General features: G+C 30.6%; 2 protein-coding genes across 2 annotated transcripts; both read left to right on the top strand.

Annotated features, from left to right (window-relative positions):
* The first annotated feature begins 6,921 nt into the window (after positions 1-6,921).
* LOC114387821 (ACT domain-containing protein ACR4) lies at positions 6,922-10,808 on the top strand. Its single transcript, XM_028348026.1, has 8 exons — positions 6,922-7,052; positions 7,855-7,939; positions 8,065-8,110; positions 8,261-8,375; positions 8,478-8,545; positions 8,638-9,231; positions 9,370-9,474; positions 10,119-10,808. The coding sequence occupies exons 1-8, from the start codon at positions 7,049-7,051 to the stop codon at positions 10,458-10,460; spliced, it is 1,359 nt and encodes a 452-aa protein (XP_028203827.1). The 5' UTR covers positions 6,922-7,048; the 3' UTR covers positions 10,461-10,808.
* Positions 10,809-18,268: 7,460 nt separating this feature from the next.
* On the top strand, positions 18,269-18,583 carry LOC114372702. Its single transcript, XM_028330380.1, has one exon. It carries the CDS (start codon positions 18,269-18,271, stop codon positions 18,581-18,583), a length of 315 nt encoding a protein of 104 aa, XP_028186181.1.
* The last annotated feature ends 998 nt before the right edge of the window (positions 18,584-19,581 follow it).

Raw genomic sequence — 19,581 nt, 5'->3', positions numbered from 1 at the left:
TATAAAAAAAACCAGATATCAATATCCGATAGATTACAATTTCCCCCCTAGGCCCTAGCTATATATTTTGATTGTTTTCACAACATATCATATTAAAACAAAGATGATTAAGGCGCTACCATCAAAACCAAGAAAAAGATTAAATTCTTAGAGCTCGAAACTTCATTAGACAATTGAATTTGTCAATATAATGACCAAAGTAGCATAACAAGAATCATGCTCGTCTGATTAATTTCAAAGTAACAAGGGCTTTACGTAATTTACAAGGGATCATAAAATCAGAACTTTTGCAAAATTATTATATCAAATTATTATAATCAAATCATTTCAACACTAATACCACGAAACGAACCCATATGCTCAATGTTGGGTGCTTGGGCCTTCCTCAAGAATACTGATGACAACAGACGACAACAACTTCTATTCAAAATTGCCACAGGAATTGGGACTCCAATTTTTGAGCAATAGATCATATTTTGAGTGATATTTTAGGTGATTTTTTATGTATTTTTCTTGGCATAATTCATGTTTGAATTCTAATTTTATGTGTAGGAAGTATAAATGTTCAATCAAGTGAAAAAGTCAAAATCAATCCAAATCCATGAAGAAATTGAAGATTTTGCACTCTATTACGATTGTGGTGACCACAACACCCATGATAAGATCACTACTGTCCTAAAGATTAGCGTCTATCAGTCAATCACGAGTGTGATAATTCTATAATGGTCGTGATCAATCCATGAGGGTCGTGATAGATCCATAACGCCCTAAAGCACTCAACATCAATGTTTTTGATCATGGTCGTGGTGGATTTACCACGATCGTTATGCGCTTTTCTTGACTGCTACGTCTATATTAGTATAAATAGCCTTGAGAAACACTTTTTAACCTACCTTTTGTTTATTTTATGATTTTTGAGAGCTTTGGAGAGAGTGAATTGCACTGACAACAATTGAGGTCCTAAATTGTAAGGGTTTCAATCTCTTTTACTTTCAATGCATGATTGTATGTTATTTAGCTTTTCGATAATCATGATTGGCTAAAAACCTTAAGCCTTGGATTGTGATGTAGCTACACCGTGAATCCTAATTTCTTTTTTTTAATAAAGTTCTTCGTTGTTATTCAAATGATTATATGTTTCTACTGCTTTCTATTTTATATTTGAATTGATCACTTTGATTCTTAGTCAATTGCATGTTAGCGACCATTTTCTTGCAATTAATTGAATTTTAGAATGACACAATTCATAAAACTTGCAGGACCAAAATGGTGGCATGAACTTCCTTTATAAAAACTTCTTTGAAATTCATCCTTAACCCTAAATTGAATATCAAATAACCAATACGGGGTTAATTTAGGGGGAAGAGTATTCTCAGACCTTGATCATAGGCTGACAATTAAATTAAGAGGTATTAAGCAATTATTTGATAATTAAGATATCTAAATTGAATTAGGAATTAAGGGGAACGGTGCATGCAAAATCATAATCCAAGTCATTATCTCTCATACATATCTCTTTCTTGAAGTTGATGTGTCTATCTTTAGTTTATTTTCTTGAATGCAATCACAACAACCTGTAAACTCATTAAAAACCTAAAATTGTTTAGTTTATGCGATTTAAAGTATTCAGGAACACAACTAATCTCCAAGGTATGATATTTGGACTTTCGAGTCCACTATTGCTATTGTGTAGGATACACTTGTCCTTAACAAGTACATATTTTATGCACCATCGAGTGTTTGGGTATTACACTCAGGTTCTCATACATGTCGATTTTTCCTCCCAACTTTATTTTATTGACTTGGTTGAGAGAGGAATTTGCATTCTTTGTCGGGGTTGAGTATGAGAACTACCTGTTTTCTGCGACTTCTCTAAAATGTTAGCCATAGTTTAGCCCAATGTTAAAAGAAAGATCAAAAGAACCCACAAGGGAGCAAACCCAATATTGCTAACAAACCCATCAGGAAAGTGGTTCAACCTCATCCTTTAGAGGTGAGATAGGCTCCAGAAGCCAATGATGAATTTGGAAATCAGAACGATTCTCATATTGAACCCGAATGGGAAGTGGGTGTTTCAAATTTTCAGAATCAGCACCAATCGATGGTTGAACTATAAGACGGATTAACCCTACATCATTTAGATCAACAAGAATTAAGCCCTCACTCTATTTCTGATGAGGACTCTTCTCTCAACAGGATTCTTGAATCACTGGTTCAACTATGATCATCTAAGGTTGTTTCTGGTAAAGAGACTGCCCTCACTATTGATTTAGCCAACTCATTGGAACTCTAGCCTATCATAGTTCAACAAGATTTTAGATTGTTGTCCAAGTTTTGGGCGAATGAGGCTAAGGAAGAGCTTGAAAGCTCAGATATGGAGTTGGATCCCTCTTTCATCCTTACCTCAACCAAAGCCTAGAAAAAATAAAGCAAAGGCAAGGAGAAACATATCCACTAGGATCCGCCTTGTTTGGAAGTGCTCCAAGGGTTAGTGTTATTATTTGGAGCATTGGTTCTTGATTGTTTAAGTAGTTTCTGCTTGTTTTTTCATGGGTTTGGTTTTGGTCCCCCTAATGGTTTTATGTTCTGTTGCCTTTTCTAATTGATATATTCCTAGTTGTGCTGCTTTGGCACAACCGTTTTTGCTTAAAAAAATATCACATAGTAATGGCTTACTACAAACCTACATAGTAACGATTTAGTATTTTTTAAGAAACAAACTCATATTATTTCATTGGGATTCCATTCAGAAATACATGGAATGACATATAATTGAAAGAGCAAAAGAATTAGAAGCATGTGCTAAGGCATGAACTCTTTGATTTTGCTTGTCTCCTTACATAGTCAATGTGACAGTTTGGAAAAGCTCCAAAGAGTGTTGTGCAATTTGTCATAATGTTCCCAGATTTCAATACGCTTGTTTTGAAAACATCTATATTGCACTTCAAAACTCCTGTTGGAGGAGGAGACCATTGGGCAGGGCTGTTCGAATGGAAAGCTTTTGCTTCCCATATGAGACCATTTCTACGGTTTCATATGCTTCATAAAATCATAATAAATTCAATGATTTTGTTAACCAATTGCATTATACATAACAAAGATTGAATTGTTGAAGCTTTTTGCTTGGGAGATTAAAGGTTGTAGTAGATTCCACAAATTTGTGACATGTTACATCTCATTGACTCCATCACAACCAAAACATAGGTTCCAACGATTTTCAAGTTTCAACATGCTAAAAGCACACGTACCTGCACAAGTTACGCCCCTGCCTTACAAATTTAATCTAGTTAGGAGGCAATTTCTGCAAGCTCTTCATATTAAATTCTTTGCCTTCGGAGGTACTCCAAGATCCCAAATTTCTTTCCATTTTTCCAAATACTTGTAGCTCAGTAGTATCCAACATACATTCTCTAAAAAAGTGATAAGTCTTGAAACCAAATAAAGACCATCTTTTCTCAATTTTCAATCTCCAATACTTTTTAGCAGAGATAAGTTCTCTATTCCAACTACATTGATTTTGATCAATAATCAAACTAACCTGCATATCATATAAATCAGGTCGCCCCAAGCCCGAATAATGGAACTATCTCTAATTCGTCATCTAAGACCCTCACATACCAATACTTGGGAAGATCATATTCTACGACATGTGTAGCTTGGGTTGGTACCAACTCAAGCTTCCAAAAAGTCCCACTTGGAAAGAATCTAGATTTGAGGGAGTGATAATAACATAAGGGTAAAAAATAAACCCCAAACTTGTTTTCGTAGTGATAAACCATATCTTGTACGTAATGAGATATGAGTTTTGGCCTTGAAATGCTTTATTTTATGTAAATTATATTCAGATGTAATAAACAACTTAAGCATCCTTTTTTTTTTATCCTTTCCATTCCGTTTTGTTCTCTTTTGATTCTAGTGTTCCAAATATGTTTGGATGAATGTTGACGAAAATAATTTTGAATAAAATGATGTAATTTTTACTTCTAACTTAATTTTATAATAAAAATATTCAAATATAAATCATATCACTTTAAAAATTAATTTTATCAATACTCAGACACATTAAAAAGTTACTTTGATTTAGAATCTATTTTATATCCAGAATTAAATATAAAATCTTCTCCAACATAAAAAAAACATATAAGAATTTATTTAAAATCAATTCTAAACCCAAAAATAATTCTTCAACATAAAACAAACACACGCTCAATTAATTAAGACACAAATCCTAACATGCATATAACAGTGTTAAATATTTAATATATTTTATTAAAATAATTAAGGAATTCCAAATTGATTTGAAAGGTTGAACCGGCGGCACAGAGCAGTGGTGAAAAAGCGCTTACATTGTCGACCCTTCAGAAATGGTAAAAAAGCGATACGGTGACAAATTCTGAGAAACAGAATATGACGAGGTTACCCTTCATCAATGGTTAATTCCATAAACTTGAGGCTACAAGTTACAACTCCAACTACAGCTCACAACACATTATTATTTTACACATTTACACATTGAATAATCTGATTACATAAATATGATATTTCACCTAAAAATAGAAATAGGTGAATTTTATTTGTTTCATTAAATGTTTAAACTATATATCTTGATCACACTTTCATTTATTGCTTTTTTCTTTCAAATATAAACAAGCATTTTAGAGATAGTTTTCACTTACTCAGGTTCGTTAACAACTTTCAAATTCTTATTATAAGCTTCATAATTTTAAAAGATGAAATAGAAATTGTGGATAAAATTTAAAAAATTATTAATAAAAATGTTTAGATATTTGTTTCTTTTTTCAAAAACCTTAAAGTAATGATAGAGTATTTAAAAATCAACTGTTAGTAACACCAACGCTATCTTTAGTAGATAGGGAAAAAAATAGAGTAAGTAAGACAAGAAAAGGAAAGAAGAAAAATAAGATAAATATATTAATTATTTTGTTTAAAAGAAATGAAAGAGAAATAGATTATTAATAAAAAGACTCTTTAAACCTTATAATATTAATGCATTTTTTCTTCATAGTGCATTTTTTTTATATAAATAAAACTAATTATGTAAGATTATGCTTACTTACATAATCGGTTTTTACCACAAATCTTAGCAATTCACTCTTTCGGTTATGGTGCAAGCCTTTCAATAGAAGAGAGCACACAACAACTAAAAGAAAAAATGATCTCACTAGTGACACGATGGAGAGTAAGTTTGGTAACATTTTATAACCAGACTTTCTTTGTCTTTTATTTTCACTTTAGAGAGGAACTTCTGTAACATAAGTGCCATTTTTTTTTAAATAATGTTATTTCTTGTCTACCAGATGATCAAAATACCCTATCTTTTCTCGTCCCTCTTTCTTTTCCATTACATTTCATCTTATCAAATAAAGCGTAAATATTGTAGACAACAAAAGTAAAAACAATTGTTTGATTATGTATTTTTATCAATATTTATAAAAAAAACAAAATACAAAAATATTTAATGGAATTCATTTTGAAAATAGTTTTAAAAGTTAAAATATAAAAAAAATGTTCTAGTTTCTTTAATTCTTATTAAACATATAAGCTTGGCAACATTTTATGACCTTGACTTTTTCATCTTTTCTTTTCACTTTAGAGAGGAACTTTTGCAACATATGAGTCCCACTCAATTAAAAAAAAAAATCCTGCTATTTCATGTGATCAAAATTTCTTATCTCATCTCGTCCCTCTTTCCTTTCCCACTACATTTCATCTTACCAAACTAAGCGTAAATATTCTAGACAATAAGAAAAAACAATTGTTTGATTATATATATATATATATATATATATATATATATATATATATATATATTTATCAATATGTAAAAAAAAATTAAAAGCAAAAATTTCAAAACTATTTTCAAAATGAATTCAATTATAATATATTAATAATATTTTTAAAAATTTGTATTTAATTATAAATTATCATATATGATAATTTAATAAATTTGTTAACTTTTTTAATAAATATTTTAAAAATTGTTTTCATACCAATTTATGAATGACTTGCAATTAAAACAAAATGTTACATGAAAATTAATCTCTTTTAAATATTTTTATTTAAAAAATTAATTTCCAAAAACATTCACTAAATCAACTTTTAAAAAAATCAGAACGCAATCAAACAGTCCCATTCATTCATTCATTCATTCTATCTAGCACACATGTTCATTCAACCTCACGCGCACTTTAGCAAACCTCCTCTTCCTCCCACTCCTTTTCAGTCTCCACAAATCTCGTACTGCTAACGTGCGCCCTCCCTTGAATTAATTAATTAAAATTAAAATAATGACACAACACACACAACAGTGTTTTTGAATAGTAACAGAAACGGGTAAGAGAGAAAGAGAGAGAAGGTAGTGACAGACAGAGAGAGAAAGATAAGAAAAGAAAGAGAGTCTGCGTTTTTTGTTGGGTACTTTTCGGAGTTGCAGGTTTTGGAGCATCGTGTCGGGGAGGTTCTCATTTATTATTATTATAAAAAAAATCAAAGGGATCTTTTCTTTTTTTCTTTTTCATTTTTTTAATTATTATAATTTATAATTACTTAAATTACTATTTTTCTTTCCTAAGTTTTATAGACGTGAGAGAAGACCAAAAGGTGTGTCTGTGAGATCCCTGTAGGGTGTGTTTGTGTTCATAACTTCATATTATTATTATATTTATAAAAACACTTGTTATTATTATATACCCGTGGAGAGTCTTTAGCTATTTTAACTAAAGATTAAATTAGAAGTAAAATAAAAAAATTAATAACATGAAAGTAATAAGTTGTTATTAGGAGAAAAGTAATAAAAATTTAAAAATCGAAAAAAGATAAAATAATTTATTGAAATGTAGAAATATTATATAGATATATATATGTATATATATATATACATATATATATACATATACTGTTTGTTGCTTCGTAACACCACCACCATATTAGCAGAGTCTCTTTGTTTTTTTTTTTTTTTTTGAGAGTGAACAAAAACAAACCCCACGAAATTTTGGTGTGGCAGATAACGATTCCTCAGAAAACTGCAATGGGTAGGTTCCTTTTTTTTGTTTTTCTTTTTTCTTTTTGATTTGTTGCTATGGATTGGTTTCTCGTGCTTTGTTCTTAGAATCTTGTTCCTTGGTTTTGGGCATTCTGAAAAACTTGTTCTTTTTTTTTTTTTTTGCTTTCTGGGTTTTGTGAATCTCTCTGTTTGTTTTGGGGGTGAGGAATTTGTGTCTGCAATTGGGTGGCAAGACATGAAAAACAATCATGGGGTTTTCTTCTTTGGTGTGAAATTTCAAGGCTTTTTTTCTTTCTCAAGTGGTTAATTAGTTTCAACTCTATTCATTTGGGGTGTGTCATGTGTTTGCATCTTAGCTTCTTTTTCTTGTTTTCATAGTTTCTCTTATGTGCTTTTTTCTTCTTCTTATGAGGTGTCTGTGATGGGTTTTTTCATTTGGTTTCATTGGCCTAATGGGTTCTGTTCTGTGATTCCTTCTTTTAGCATAAATAGTAACAGCTAAGCATACAGCACGAGGCTTATTCTTACCAAAACCACTTTTTTGGGTTCTGGTTTTCTTCATTACTTGGTTATTCTTTTGTGTTTATTCATCTCTTTACCTTTGGCCACTCTCCTTTACACACCTCAGCCTCTTGTCCCCAGCTCCTATATTCTTTCTCTCTCTCACACAGTGCTAGTATTTTGCAAAGATTTTTTTTTCCATCATTGTCTTCTCTTTCTATGTGTGTGTATATATTTATTGAGTTGGTCTTGCTTTTGATTCTCATTGGCTATGGGGGTTCTGTTGCCATGTTTTGTCCTCTGATTGGTTTGTTTTCTCTCTCTCATAGCTTTTATGTCTGAGGTCAACATGAGCTTCTCTCACTACATGGATGATGAATATGAGAAACTCTTCCGGAGAATGAACCCTCCTAGGTAGTACCAATTCTTCCCTTCCCATTTGATGAAAAGAAAATTAGCCTTCTTTTTTGGATAAAATAAATAGAATTTCAATGATTCAGTCCTCATATCTTTGTCCACTTGTTGTCTTGTTTTGTCAGGGTTGTAATCGATAATGAAGCCTGCAAGAATGCCACTGTTATACGGGTATGGCTATGTCCTTTTTTTTTTTTAGTGTTTTCTTCTGCTTCCTTTTGTGGACTGCAATTCATGCTTCTATGATTGAAAGAGCTTTTGCCTAGTTTGATGGCGCTTTTTTTTTCAAAAGGGGTGTTGAAAGTGAATTTAATTTTGCAGGTTGATAGTGCAAACAAGCATGGAATACTTCTTGAAGTTGTACAAATCCTCACTGATCTGAACCTCATCATAACTAAGGCTTACATATCTTCAGATGGTGGATGGTTCATGGATGGTAATAATTTTCTTTGACATTAATTAATTTCTATTGCAAGATACATTGGCCATCATAAGTTTTAGGGGTTGAAAAATTGAATATTTTATTATGTTCTACCAGTTTTTAATGTTACTGGCCAAGATGGAAACAAGGTAACTGATGAAGCCATTTTGGATTACATTAGAAAGGTTGGTGTGTCCCCATTTGGTGTTCTTTTAACTTCTCTGCTTTTATGAAACAACCACTGAACCATGTGTTTGGTTCCATTTGTGTTTTTCAGTCTCTTGGTCCCGAATCTTGTGTTACATCTCCAATGAGATCTGTTGGGGTTAAGCAAACAATGGACCACACTGCAATTGAGCTTATGGGGACTGATAGGCCAGGGCTGCTTTCAGAAGTGAGTGCTGTTCTGACCAACCTCAAGTGCAATATACTGAATGCAGAGGTGTGGACTCACAACACTCGTGCTGCGGCCGTAATGCACGTGACCGACGAAGAAACCGGTTCCGCCATCTCTGATCCTCAGAGGCTTTCTATAATCAAGGAGCTTCTGTGCAATGTGCTTGGTGGTGGCAACAAGAAGAGGGGGGCCAAGACTGTTGTCACGGATGAAGCCACACACACTGAGAGAAGGCTTCACCAAATGATGTTTGCTGATAGGGATTATGAACGAGTTAATGATGATGATGACTTCGCTGAGAAGCAAAGGCCTAATGTGAATGTTGTGAATTGGTCTGATAAAGATTATTCTGTGGTTACTATTCAGTGTAAGGATAGGCCAAAGCTTCTCTTTGACACAGTTTGTACTTTGACAGACATGCAGTATGTGGTTTTTCATGCAAACATTGATGCTGAGGGGCCAGAAGCATATCAGGTATATCAGATTCACCACTTTGTTCTGAACAAACACACATGGACACACACAGACTTGTGATTCCTTTTGTTTGTTGTTTGGTGCGAGATGTTGGTCTTTTTAGGACATTGGCTTAATATTTTATGGTTGCTTGTGCAGGAATACTACATCAAGCATATAGATGGGTCCCCTGTGAAATCAGATGCAGAAAGACAAAGAGTGATACAATGTCTTGCAGCTGCAATTGAGAGAAGAGTTTCTGAGGTGAGTGACTTATTAACTTTACTGGATTTGTGATTTCTTTCTATAGATTTTCATATAGAATTCATACAGTCATGCTTGTGTATTTTTGAAGCCTTATTTTTGTCTAGGTAGTGATTTATTCTTAATCTTCACCGAAAACTTTTAAGCTGAACGTGACCCTTGTCCTTTTTTTTTTGTCATTTGAATAATAATGGTCCAAGATTAGTTGAAATGCAGTTGGTGGACTTTGACTACAGTTGTTATGTCTCACTGCCAAGTTGGTTATCTTATTGAGGACTGAAACAGACTTATTCAACTAGATTTCTTTGTCATTTGGTTAACAGTTACTCTACTTCGAAGATTAGTCACAATTTTGTTGGCTCTACAGAACCTAAACAAGATTTCAATAAACAACAGTACCCTTTCTTGTATTTTATATTACTGATTAGTACCTTTTACTCTATAATTCTGCTAAATTTTTATTCTTTAGTCAAGAAATCTTCTAGACCGCAAATTGTCTTTTCTTATATATATATTCTAGTATATATATTCTAGACAATTGCCAGTTAGGTATTTTTGGTTCATTTCTCCATCTACCCTCATATTTGTTGGTCTCATGTTATTTTATATGACTCTTAATTTGTTTTTATTTCTTGTTGATTCAGGGTTTGAAGCTAGAACTCTGCACCACCGACAGAGTTGGACTTCTATCTGATGTCACACGTATCTTCAGAGAGAATAGCCTCACAGTTACAAGGGCAGAAGTGGCCACAAAAGGAGGCAAAGCTGTGAACACTTTCTATGTTCGTGGTGCTTCAGGTTTCCCTGTTGATTCCAAGACCATAGAATCCATAAGGCAAACAATTGGCAACACAATCCTTAAAGTAAAGGGTAGCCCTGAAGAGATGAAATCTGTTCCTCAGGATTCTCCCACCAGATCACTCTTTAGTGGTCTTTTCAAGTCCAGATCTTTTGTGAACTTTGGCTTGGTGAAGTCTTATTCTTGAGAAAGCCATTATTACCACACTTATTGCTATCTTTTCTTGTACAGTGAAAGAGGTGAAAGAAGATGCAAAAGGGCTTTACTAGGAAGTGTGACACGACTTTAGTTTTAGGGAAGTAGGAACACCATCATATCACACGTTAGGGAGAAAAGTGGCTTGTAAATTTTCTACTACCCCTTCTGCTTTAATATAGCTTAGTTTTTTCCACTATGGAATCCAATCACACTAGGTTGAGTTATGAAGGCAAAAGAGAACCTTAGTTGTGTAAACTTGAAACAAGTAGTTTCAAGCTTTCATCATCATTTGTAAATATACTCATTCATTTTCTAGCAGCAGTTATAATCTTTTTCATCTTCCTTGTCTTTTACTTTTGTTGATTGCTGCTGCTAACTAATTCTTGCATTTAATTGTCTGCTTTGCGATTGGCCCCAATTAATTTGGTGCCTTTATTTAAAGTTTGATTCATATTATTAAAATATTTCTTTGTAACACATTATTGCTGTGAGCAAGTAACTTTTGAATCATAAGTTTTTTTTAATAATAAAGTATAATAATGACATCAATTTTTTCATAAGGAAATATGTATATAATAATTTTGCAAATCTTTCTTCACAAGGCGACGATTCCGCGAAAAACATACCCCTCCACATTATTGACTGCGTTGGGTCTAATTATCATAGTCTTAATCATAATTTTAATTTTAATTTTTTTTATATAAATCACAACCATCTTTCTACATGTTTGATTTACTGTTATAAAATTACATTTGAAATAAAAGTAATTTTATCAATGAATCATGATTTTTGTTTTCCTTTTTATCTGTTGAATTTATATTAAACACGTATAAGAACAATTTTAATTACAAACCAAATATGTATTCCTATTGAAAATAACTTTATTCAAGTCACAGATAAAATGACTGCATGCGTGTTTGAAAGCCTGTTATGTTTAATATAATTGATTTTTTTTTTTAAAAGCTAGAGAAAAATTACTCTTCAATAGTTCGAATTCAAGACTTTTATTTAAGTTGGAGTAACTCTACACTAGTTTAAATTTAAGACTTTTATTTAGCCATAATATTGTGCAAGTTTTGATTATAAAAATTAAAATTTCATCATCATCCTTTACACCTTTTGGTCCTGTTTGCTGTGTAAGATTGGGTTTGACGCTAATCTTTGAAAGGATATCATACAATTTGAAATTAAAAAATTAATGAAAATGGACGTGACATGGGAAATTAGAGTAAAACAAGCCTTGACTTGCGTCAGAATTGAGCAAAGTTAGATATTGCACATATATATTTAATTTAATTTTTTGTTCCCTCCATTATTAACGTGAGCAATTTCCATGCCATACCAAGGACCTAGCTATATCCTCGTTCCATGTCTTATTGGACAGGCAATTCGGTGGTGGCGGCTAACTTTGTGCTTAGTTTTGGCTACCAAAAAATGAAGTGTATGCCAAATTTAAATGCCAATTTATTAGGGTCGCTGTCCGATTGAGACTTGCACTATTATGGGGTTGGGTTAGAGTTACCAAAAAATAAGTATCTTTTGTGACGTTGACCATGTTGCTTATATTTTATTTGATTATCGTGTTAGAATGAAATACTTATCAATTTTGATTGATGATTAATATTTATTCAAAATTTGATTGATTATTTTTAGAATTTTTTAATAATATTTATTTTTTTTGTTTATAAAACTTGAATTAAAATTTTACTTAAGAAAGATAGAGTCCTTTCTCACTCAACTGACCGAATTATTGATACTAGGTGCCTATATGTTTCTTCCCTCAATTATCATTCAAAAAATTTGAAATCATTATAATGGCCAATCCAATTAGGGAGGAAGGCTCTCCCTAGAAGAGAATTAGGATTTGGAAATCAAAATGTTATCAATAAAGTTTCTGCTGCTTTAATAATAAGCTACTAGTATTATTTTTGTCGTCATCAAGAACTTTCCCACTATGCTATTTGCTCCATTTGAAATGGTCCACTACGAAACACTTCTTGTCCAATCCACACCCATTTCAACATTCCTTTTGACCAAACAGTGTGAGGGAGTAGTGGCAACAATAATGTGTATAAACGGAAGAAAAAGCATAGAAAACCATTCTCTCTCTCTCTATTTTTCATTTTTTGTAATTTTGAAGATCACACTCTCAAATTTATTTATAAAATATCCCTTCCCACCGTGATTGGCATATCGTTATCGTCAAAAGACAGTAACAGCTATATGGGGTTTTGCCACGTACGTGGGATGTTGCTCCATTAGACTGAAGAAGAATGCAACATAAGGCAACAGAGAAAGATTAGCTTCAAATAAAGTAAGAGCCAGAAACAGTGCTATCTTAAGGACGATGAATTTGCCTACATCTTTTAGTCGATTATTATCATTATTTTAAATCGTCCGAAGAAATTTAAGATATCTTTTTCTTTTTTAAGAAATACTATTTTCTTTTTGGGTGAACATTTTTAAGAAATGCTATGTATTTCAAGCCAACATACTTTCTTTTAGAAACTTCAAGCTAACATAATTGACAAAAAAATGTTTGTTTTCAGGTTAAGAAGCTTCAAATTAATGACTGATGAACTATGAACTGAAATACAAACATAATTAAATTATCACCAGTGAATTAGTCTCTTAACATTATATGAACTAAGCCTTCATTACCTATTTAGATTATAGTATATTTTGTAGTTTGTAACTTTAAACCTTGAATTGAAGTATACTATATATATATATATATATATATATATATATATATATATATATATATATAGTTTCATTGATCAGTAACAAATATCTTTGATGAAATTAAGGTTGGTTTTAATTTTAAGGTAAATCTAGTTAAGTTTCAAACTTTGACTTATTTTAACTATATTGGATCATGATTTAGGTATTATATACACTGTAAGTAGGGACTATAACGGAACAACAGGCATATAGGTAATAATCCTCTAGCATTTACCCTCTTGAATAAAATTTTGCCTCATATTTGACACATACTCATACGGTTAGGGGTATAAATGAATCTAGCTAGTCAAGTTAAACCCCATGAAATTTAGGTTTGATTTGTAAAAATAGTTAATTATATACTCAAGCTTGACTAATTTATTTAAAAGTCTAACCGAAGACTTGAGCTTCGTTTGTTGAAAAAAAAACTATAGCTTAAGTTTAGCTTGATTAGCTCATTTATAGCTTGATTATTTTTATTTTTATGATTTTTTTTTCTTAAATTAATTTAGTATTTAATAAAAATTTTAATATTAGATGATAATCTACAAATAAAACTATGTACTCAACATATGTCACATGTGAGATTCAAATATTATAGACTATTGCATTTTCATAATTCAATAAATAAAAAAAATCACAACTTCTTGACTATTAAAAAAAAACTTCAGAAATAAATTTTAACACTCTCAATATAGTTCTACAAATTTTCACAATAAATATACAACAAAGGATAGTAAGTTTCCCATTATTTTCAAGTTATTGTCGAGTTGTTAATGTTGATCTTGTAAAAGCTTAAACTTAACTAATTTAAATCATTAAGTTAAATCTCAAGCTTGAGTATTTTTATTCTATTAAATAAATGAACACTTGAGAAGTTGAACTTGAATAGTTTATGAATATATATAGTTAAACTCATTTACACTATTTCATGCGAGTATTTGTTAAATAAGTATGCACCAATTTTATAAGCATTTGTAAGTATCTAGTAATACTCATTAATATCAATTAAAAATTATTTTTTAAGAAAATTTTTAAAAAATATAAACAATTTGAATATATACTTATAGTAAAATAAATTCATAAAGGCAAAGTAGAAGAAGTGGCACAAAAGGAAGGATAATCAGGATTTTTTTATATATAATTAAGGACATTTAAATTAAAAGTTAATAAGTGGATAGAAAAAGCTATTTTTTATAGACAAATGTTAGTTTTGTTAGCATGGGATCAAACTGGTAGGATCGATTTAAAGGTAAAATAACTCAAGTTTGAGTTTTAAACCTACCAATATTTATTATTAGTTTTTAAAGTAAAAAATACAATACATATTGACTAAAAGATTCCACTTATTACTCTTTTTTTTTAAAATAAAAAATCACTCAATTTTTAAATTAGACCTATTTTTTTTATTAAAAGCGAATTTACAACCTTTCCCTTAATCATCCTTACTTTATATGTGAGTATGTATTAAGACACGCGTATCTATTTTGTTACCGGTTCAATTACTTGAGTTGTAAATTTCAGTAATTTATTTAGTAATTTTTAAAACTCTTTTTTCTTAATTTTTAAATACTTAATATATTTAATTTGTTAATTTTATTATAGAATAATAATAATAATAATAGCAGCACTCCTAGACTTATCGCATTCGGTGCAGTTATTTTCACATTGTAGTGGATGCATTCCATGAAATAATGACTAGTTTGTATCTTTTTTTTTTAGCAGACTGGTTTGTATTCTGTGAGTAGTTTCAAATAATTCTTATCATCTATTTTCTTCGCTTCCTTTTATTCCTTATTTTGGTAACAATGCTCCATCTTACGCTAACCATCATATAATTTTATGTTTAATCGTTAATAAATTAAATCTGTAATATTAATTTGACAAATATTCTTAATTTTTATTCCTAGATGCATGAAAGATGAGTATACTTGAAGTAAATTTCATAAGAAATTGTTAGGAAGAAAAATTACAGTATACAAACTATCTAGCTAGTATTAGAGAGCTACAGAGAGAATATAAAATTGCTACTGAAGTCTGAAGAAATATCGTTTTCATCAAGAAGATAGGCTAGGAAAATGATTCTTCTTTTCAGTGTCTCAAACTAGTATCTACAATAAATCAACACCCCAATGTTCACATTTGATAAATTGTTGACACGACAATAATGTTCGGTGGTTCACAAAAAAAAGTAGTAGTGTTCGGTGTATGAATTTTTTTTCTTTGATTTTACTCTTTTAGCAAAATCAAAAGAGAAAATAGGATATGTAATATGAGTGTCCAGTAGTTTTGGGTTATGTCAAATTATAAATTATTATATATGAATACGATAAATTTATTGATTTTTTAAGCTAATAATATATAACCATTAAACTTAAATTAAAATATATGGTATTTTAATTTTGTATTTCTTTTTAATATTTTATTTTTAAAAGATACAAAATATAAAATAAAATTTTATGTTCTAACTTGGTTTTCAATTGTTATTTGTTAACAAAGTCTTCATGAACAATCAATGGAAATTTAATTTTTGTCAATCCAAAAATTAACTTTCTGCATAGGGTGGAACCCATCTAATAGGCTATTTAAGCTTTATAGGTGTATATGTTTATAATATGTGTCTTTTAAAAAAATGTGCATAAGATGTGATTAAACCAAGATAGTGAGAGTAATGTCTTCAAGTCAATTATTAAACAGTCCTGAAAAAAATTCAAGAGTGCAATTAAATTATACTCAACTCTCTTGATTTTACCATGAAATCTTTCTTATAGGAGTTTTTTTGTGGTAACAAAACTCTGATTGGTGGACATCAAAATGCTATTTGACACTTAGGTGATATATTTTTTATATTAAGAGGAAAGATAAAAAGAAACAATAAATGTTGATACAGTGTTTCTAACGGAGAAGTGCCCACTGATTGCTAATTGCAATATAAAATGGTTGAATATGCACAGATATCTACTTTTGGGCCAAGCTAAAGAGGCTCTTTTTTTGTACATTTTTTTTGGGTACATAGCTAAAGAAGCTTCTAAATCCAGATCAGGGTTTACATAACTGCATAAGCCAGTTTTCTTGATTTCTTCTCCACTATTCATCCATTATGCTAACCTTACATTTTTAATACAAGTGCATGTAACTTGCAAGATCAAATTAAGAAGAGGAATAATAGACAGACCTTCACATAGTTATAAGATCATTCACTGTTTTCATTCTTAGACTGGTCAGCAGTCAAATCTCCTCAACATGTCTGAGTACAGGAACATGAAATATAAACAAATACAAAATACAAAATGTTAAGTACTAATAAAATATCAGTTTAAGTTAATTGAATTGAATCATCTTGGTTGGCCTGACAATCATGGCCAAATCATGATCTCAAATTTTAAGAGAGAATACAGTAAGCTCTGACACCACAAAATTATCTTGCTTAATATAAGATGGCTGGTTTACCAGACAATAGCCACAACTTTAGCTGCCAAATGTTATTAATAATAGAGGAATCACGTTCCTAGCTTTGTAAAAGAAAGTGGGTGGAAAACAATGCAATAAGAAATTACTAAGAGTGTCATGTGCTTAACTTTGAGTGTCAATGTCACTGAAACTTAGGTCTTTTAAAAATTTGTGCATATGTGCATTGATTCTTCCCTCACATGAATCAGAAATGGGCAAATTAACCCCATAACTTTCCCTCACATGTAAGGAAAGAGAGCCCTCTAAATACAATAATGCAGAGTTGATTATATTATTATTTAGCCACCATAATTTACGTTACTATTAGTGATTTATTTATGAAATACATATGAGATGCCCATCAGCTATTAGGCAACCACTAGGTCCACATGGATGTCACAATTTTCAAGTGACAAATCAACCCATGACTCAACACAGGCTAAACCCATGACTCACAATTTTACTTTTAACTTTTAAGAAATTTGTGAATTTTATTCTTGTCATTTTCCCATTAATAAGCACCAAAAAAATGAGGGTAAAATTTGCCAAAAAAAATAAAAAAAATGGACGTAAAATTTGTCAAAAATAAAAATTTGGGTGTAAAATTTGCTAAAGAAAAGAAAAAATTAGGAATAAAAAGGGCAATTATGTTAGGAGTAAAATAACAAGGATAAAATTCATAAGTTTCTTAAAATATGCCAAATTAATTTTTTGGGGATAAGATTCATCAAAAATTTAAAAAATGAAGATAAAAAATATAATTAAGTCTATTTTTTTAAAAGATAATTGAGGACGAACCCTGACATAGAGGTAAGCATTACCGATGAAGTCCCACATCGAATGAAAATAATATCGAGATAGACTATATAAGTGGAGAGTAATTCTCACCTTACAAACTGATTTTGTAGAGTTGAATTAAACTTATGAAAATTCTCTTATTCCTTTACATAGTGAGGAGTTTTCGACCACTAAGATATATATTTTTTTTTCACGAAGATATTTGAATAAAAATTGCCCCCACAAAAAATTAGATGTTACCCCCATAATATGAAACTATTTTTATAAATAAATAAATTAAAAAATTATAAGAGATAAAAGAGACAGTAAATTGATATTAGTTTTATTATTTTATCTTTTAAATAAACAAGTGAGACAAACACACATTGACACAATTCTAATTTTTAGAAGTTTAAATAATTTGATTTTTTTACAATGAAATTATATATTTTGTAAAATCTTAAACTGATTTTTTTTCTTTCAAAATATTATAAACTTCTATTTTTTTTTGTCCTCACTATAAAATATCCCTATCAAAGATAATCCTACTTGAATTTATAAGACTATTATAGGTAATAAAATTTTCCCTTCAAATATTTAATATTGGTTGCGGAGTTTGAATTCAAAACTTTAAGCTAGAACAATCTAATATCGATTCATCTGCACACTCAATTATAGGATTTTATTATTATTCAATGTACCTTAAATTCACTAGAAATATTCTAACTTTCATTAGTTTATCTTTGACTCTCTCTTTCCATTTTCAACTTTACTTCATTATTGGTCTCTTTCTTATAGCTAAGTACAAAAAGAGGTCCAAAAACAGGAAGAGCTGAGAAGCCAAAAATGGACTCAGGAGTTGAGTTTCCTGGTTTCCAGATTTACAGTCATAAAGATGAGTTTGCATTCAGAGGGTCCATGATGAGTAGGCTACAAAAGAGAGCTCCATGTCCACTTCAGATAAAGCCTACTACTACTGTGATAATATCCTCTGCTTGCAATGGAGCACAGAACTCAGTGGGGGCTGCTTCAACTTCCTCTTCAACTTCATCTTCATTAAATTCCTTCTTCACTAGTAAAGATCCGATACCTCTTCTTTCTCCTCTTGTGGTGCTTGAATCCACCTCCATCAGAGAAGAAAACACTGCAAAATCACATTGATATGTTGTATTTGCATGTTCTGTACTATAGTTTTCTCGATTTAGTTTTTTGATCTTATAAACTTATGTACCACAAGTCCTATTGTAAATTAAATTCACTAAATTGTTCGTGGGGTTTCTATAAAAGTTATGCAGTGCTTGAATTTTCCCCAATGTTTTTGGATCCACTCTTCTTTTTACTAATTAATCAGGTTATACAAATTCACAACATTGCTTGTATCTACTACTGAATTTCTGCTGTAATAGAGTAATTAAATCATGGTACGTAGTTAAACATTGTTAAATCAGAACTAGTGTTTTATGTGTTTGACTGGTCCATGCTAGCATATTGTCTCAAATCTCCATTATTAATGTTAATGATTCGCTCTGGTTTAATTGGTTAATCATCCAAAAGACTACAAAAAAATTTGTAACACATAAGCTTTGGATGCCTTTTCCCTCATCAACATGCTACCTTTATGCGAATTATAGCCATTTGATCTTGTCGACGAGTGAAAGCTGAGTCATTATTCCATTGTTTCTATTGTTTCCTATAACTGTTACGTGAATTTAATCTTGTTACATTTACAATGTCGCTAAAAGAATAGAAATTAAAGATTCAGTATCATTCAAAACTGACGAAACGTCATTTATTCTATATGATAATATATATAAATGAAATATTATTCAGGGTATAAACTTGTATCCACGGATAAATCAGATTGCTCAATGTGAAAGAACAACACTAGTTGATTGTCATGTTGCTACATCTTCATCTAGATATATATATATATATATATATATATATATATATATATATACATATAATCCCCACCAATTATAAGCATCAATATCTCTATTAGCTCTGTTTATTTCTTCTCGACCCAAGTGATGCATTAGAAGTTATTATGACTAAATAAATATTCCTAAATCCCACAACTTTGCTTCCTTTTTATTATATACAAAATGAAAAATCTTTTCTCATGTCAGCAGCAACAGTATTGAGTGGTTGGGCCCATT

Source organism: Glycine soja, chromosome 2, assembly GCF_004193775.1.
Source record: "Glycine soja cultivar W05 chromosome 2, ASM419377v2, whole genome shotgun sequence".
Lineage (NCBI taxonomy): Eukaryota > Viridiplantae > Streptophyta > Magnoliopsida > Fabales > Fabaceae > Glycine > Glycine soja.
This window is presented reverse-complemented; position numbering and strand designations above follow the sequence as displayed.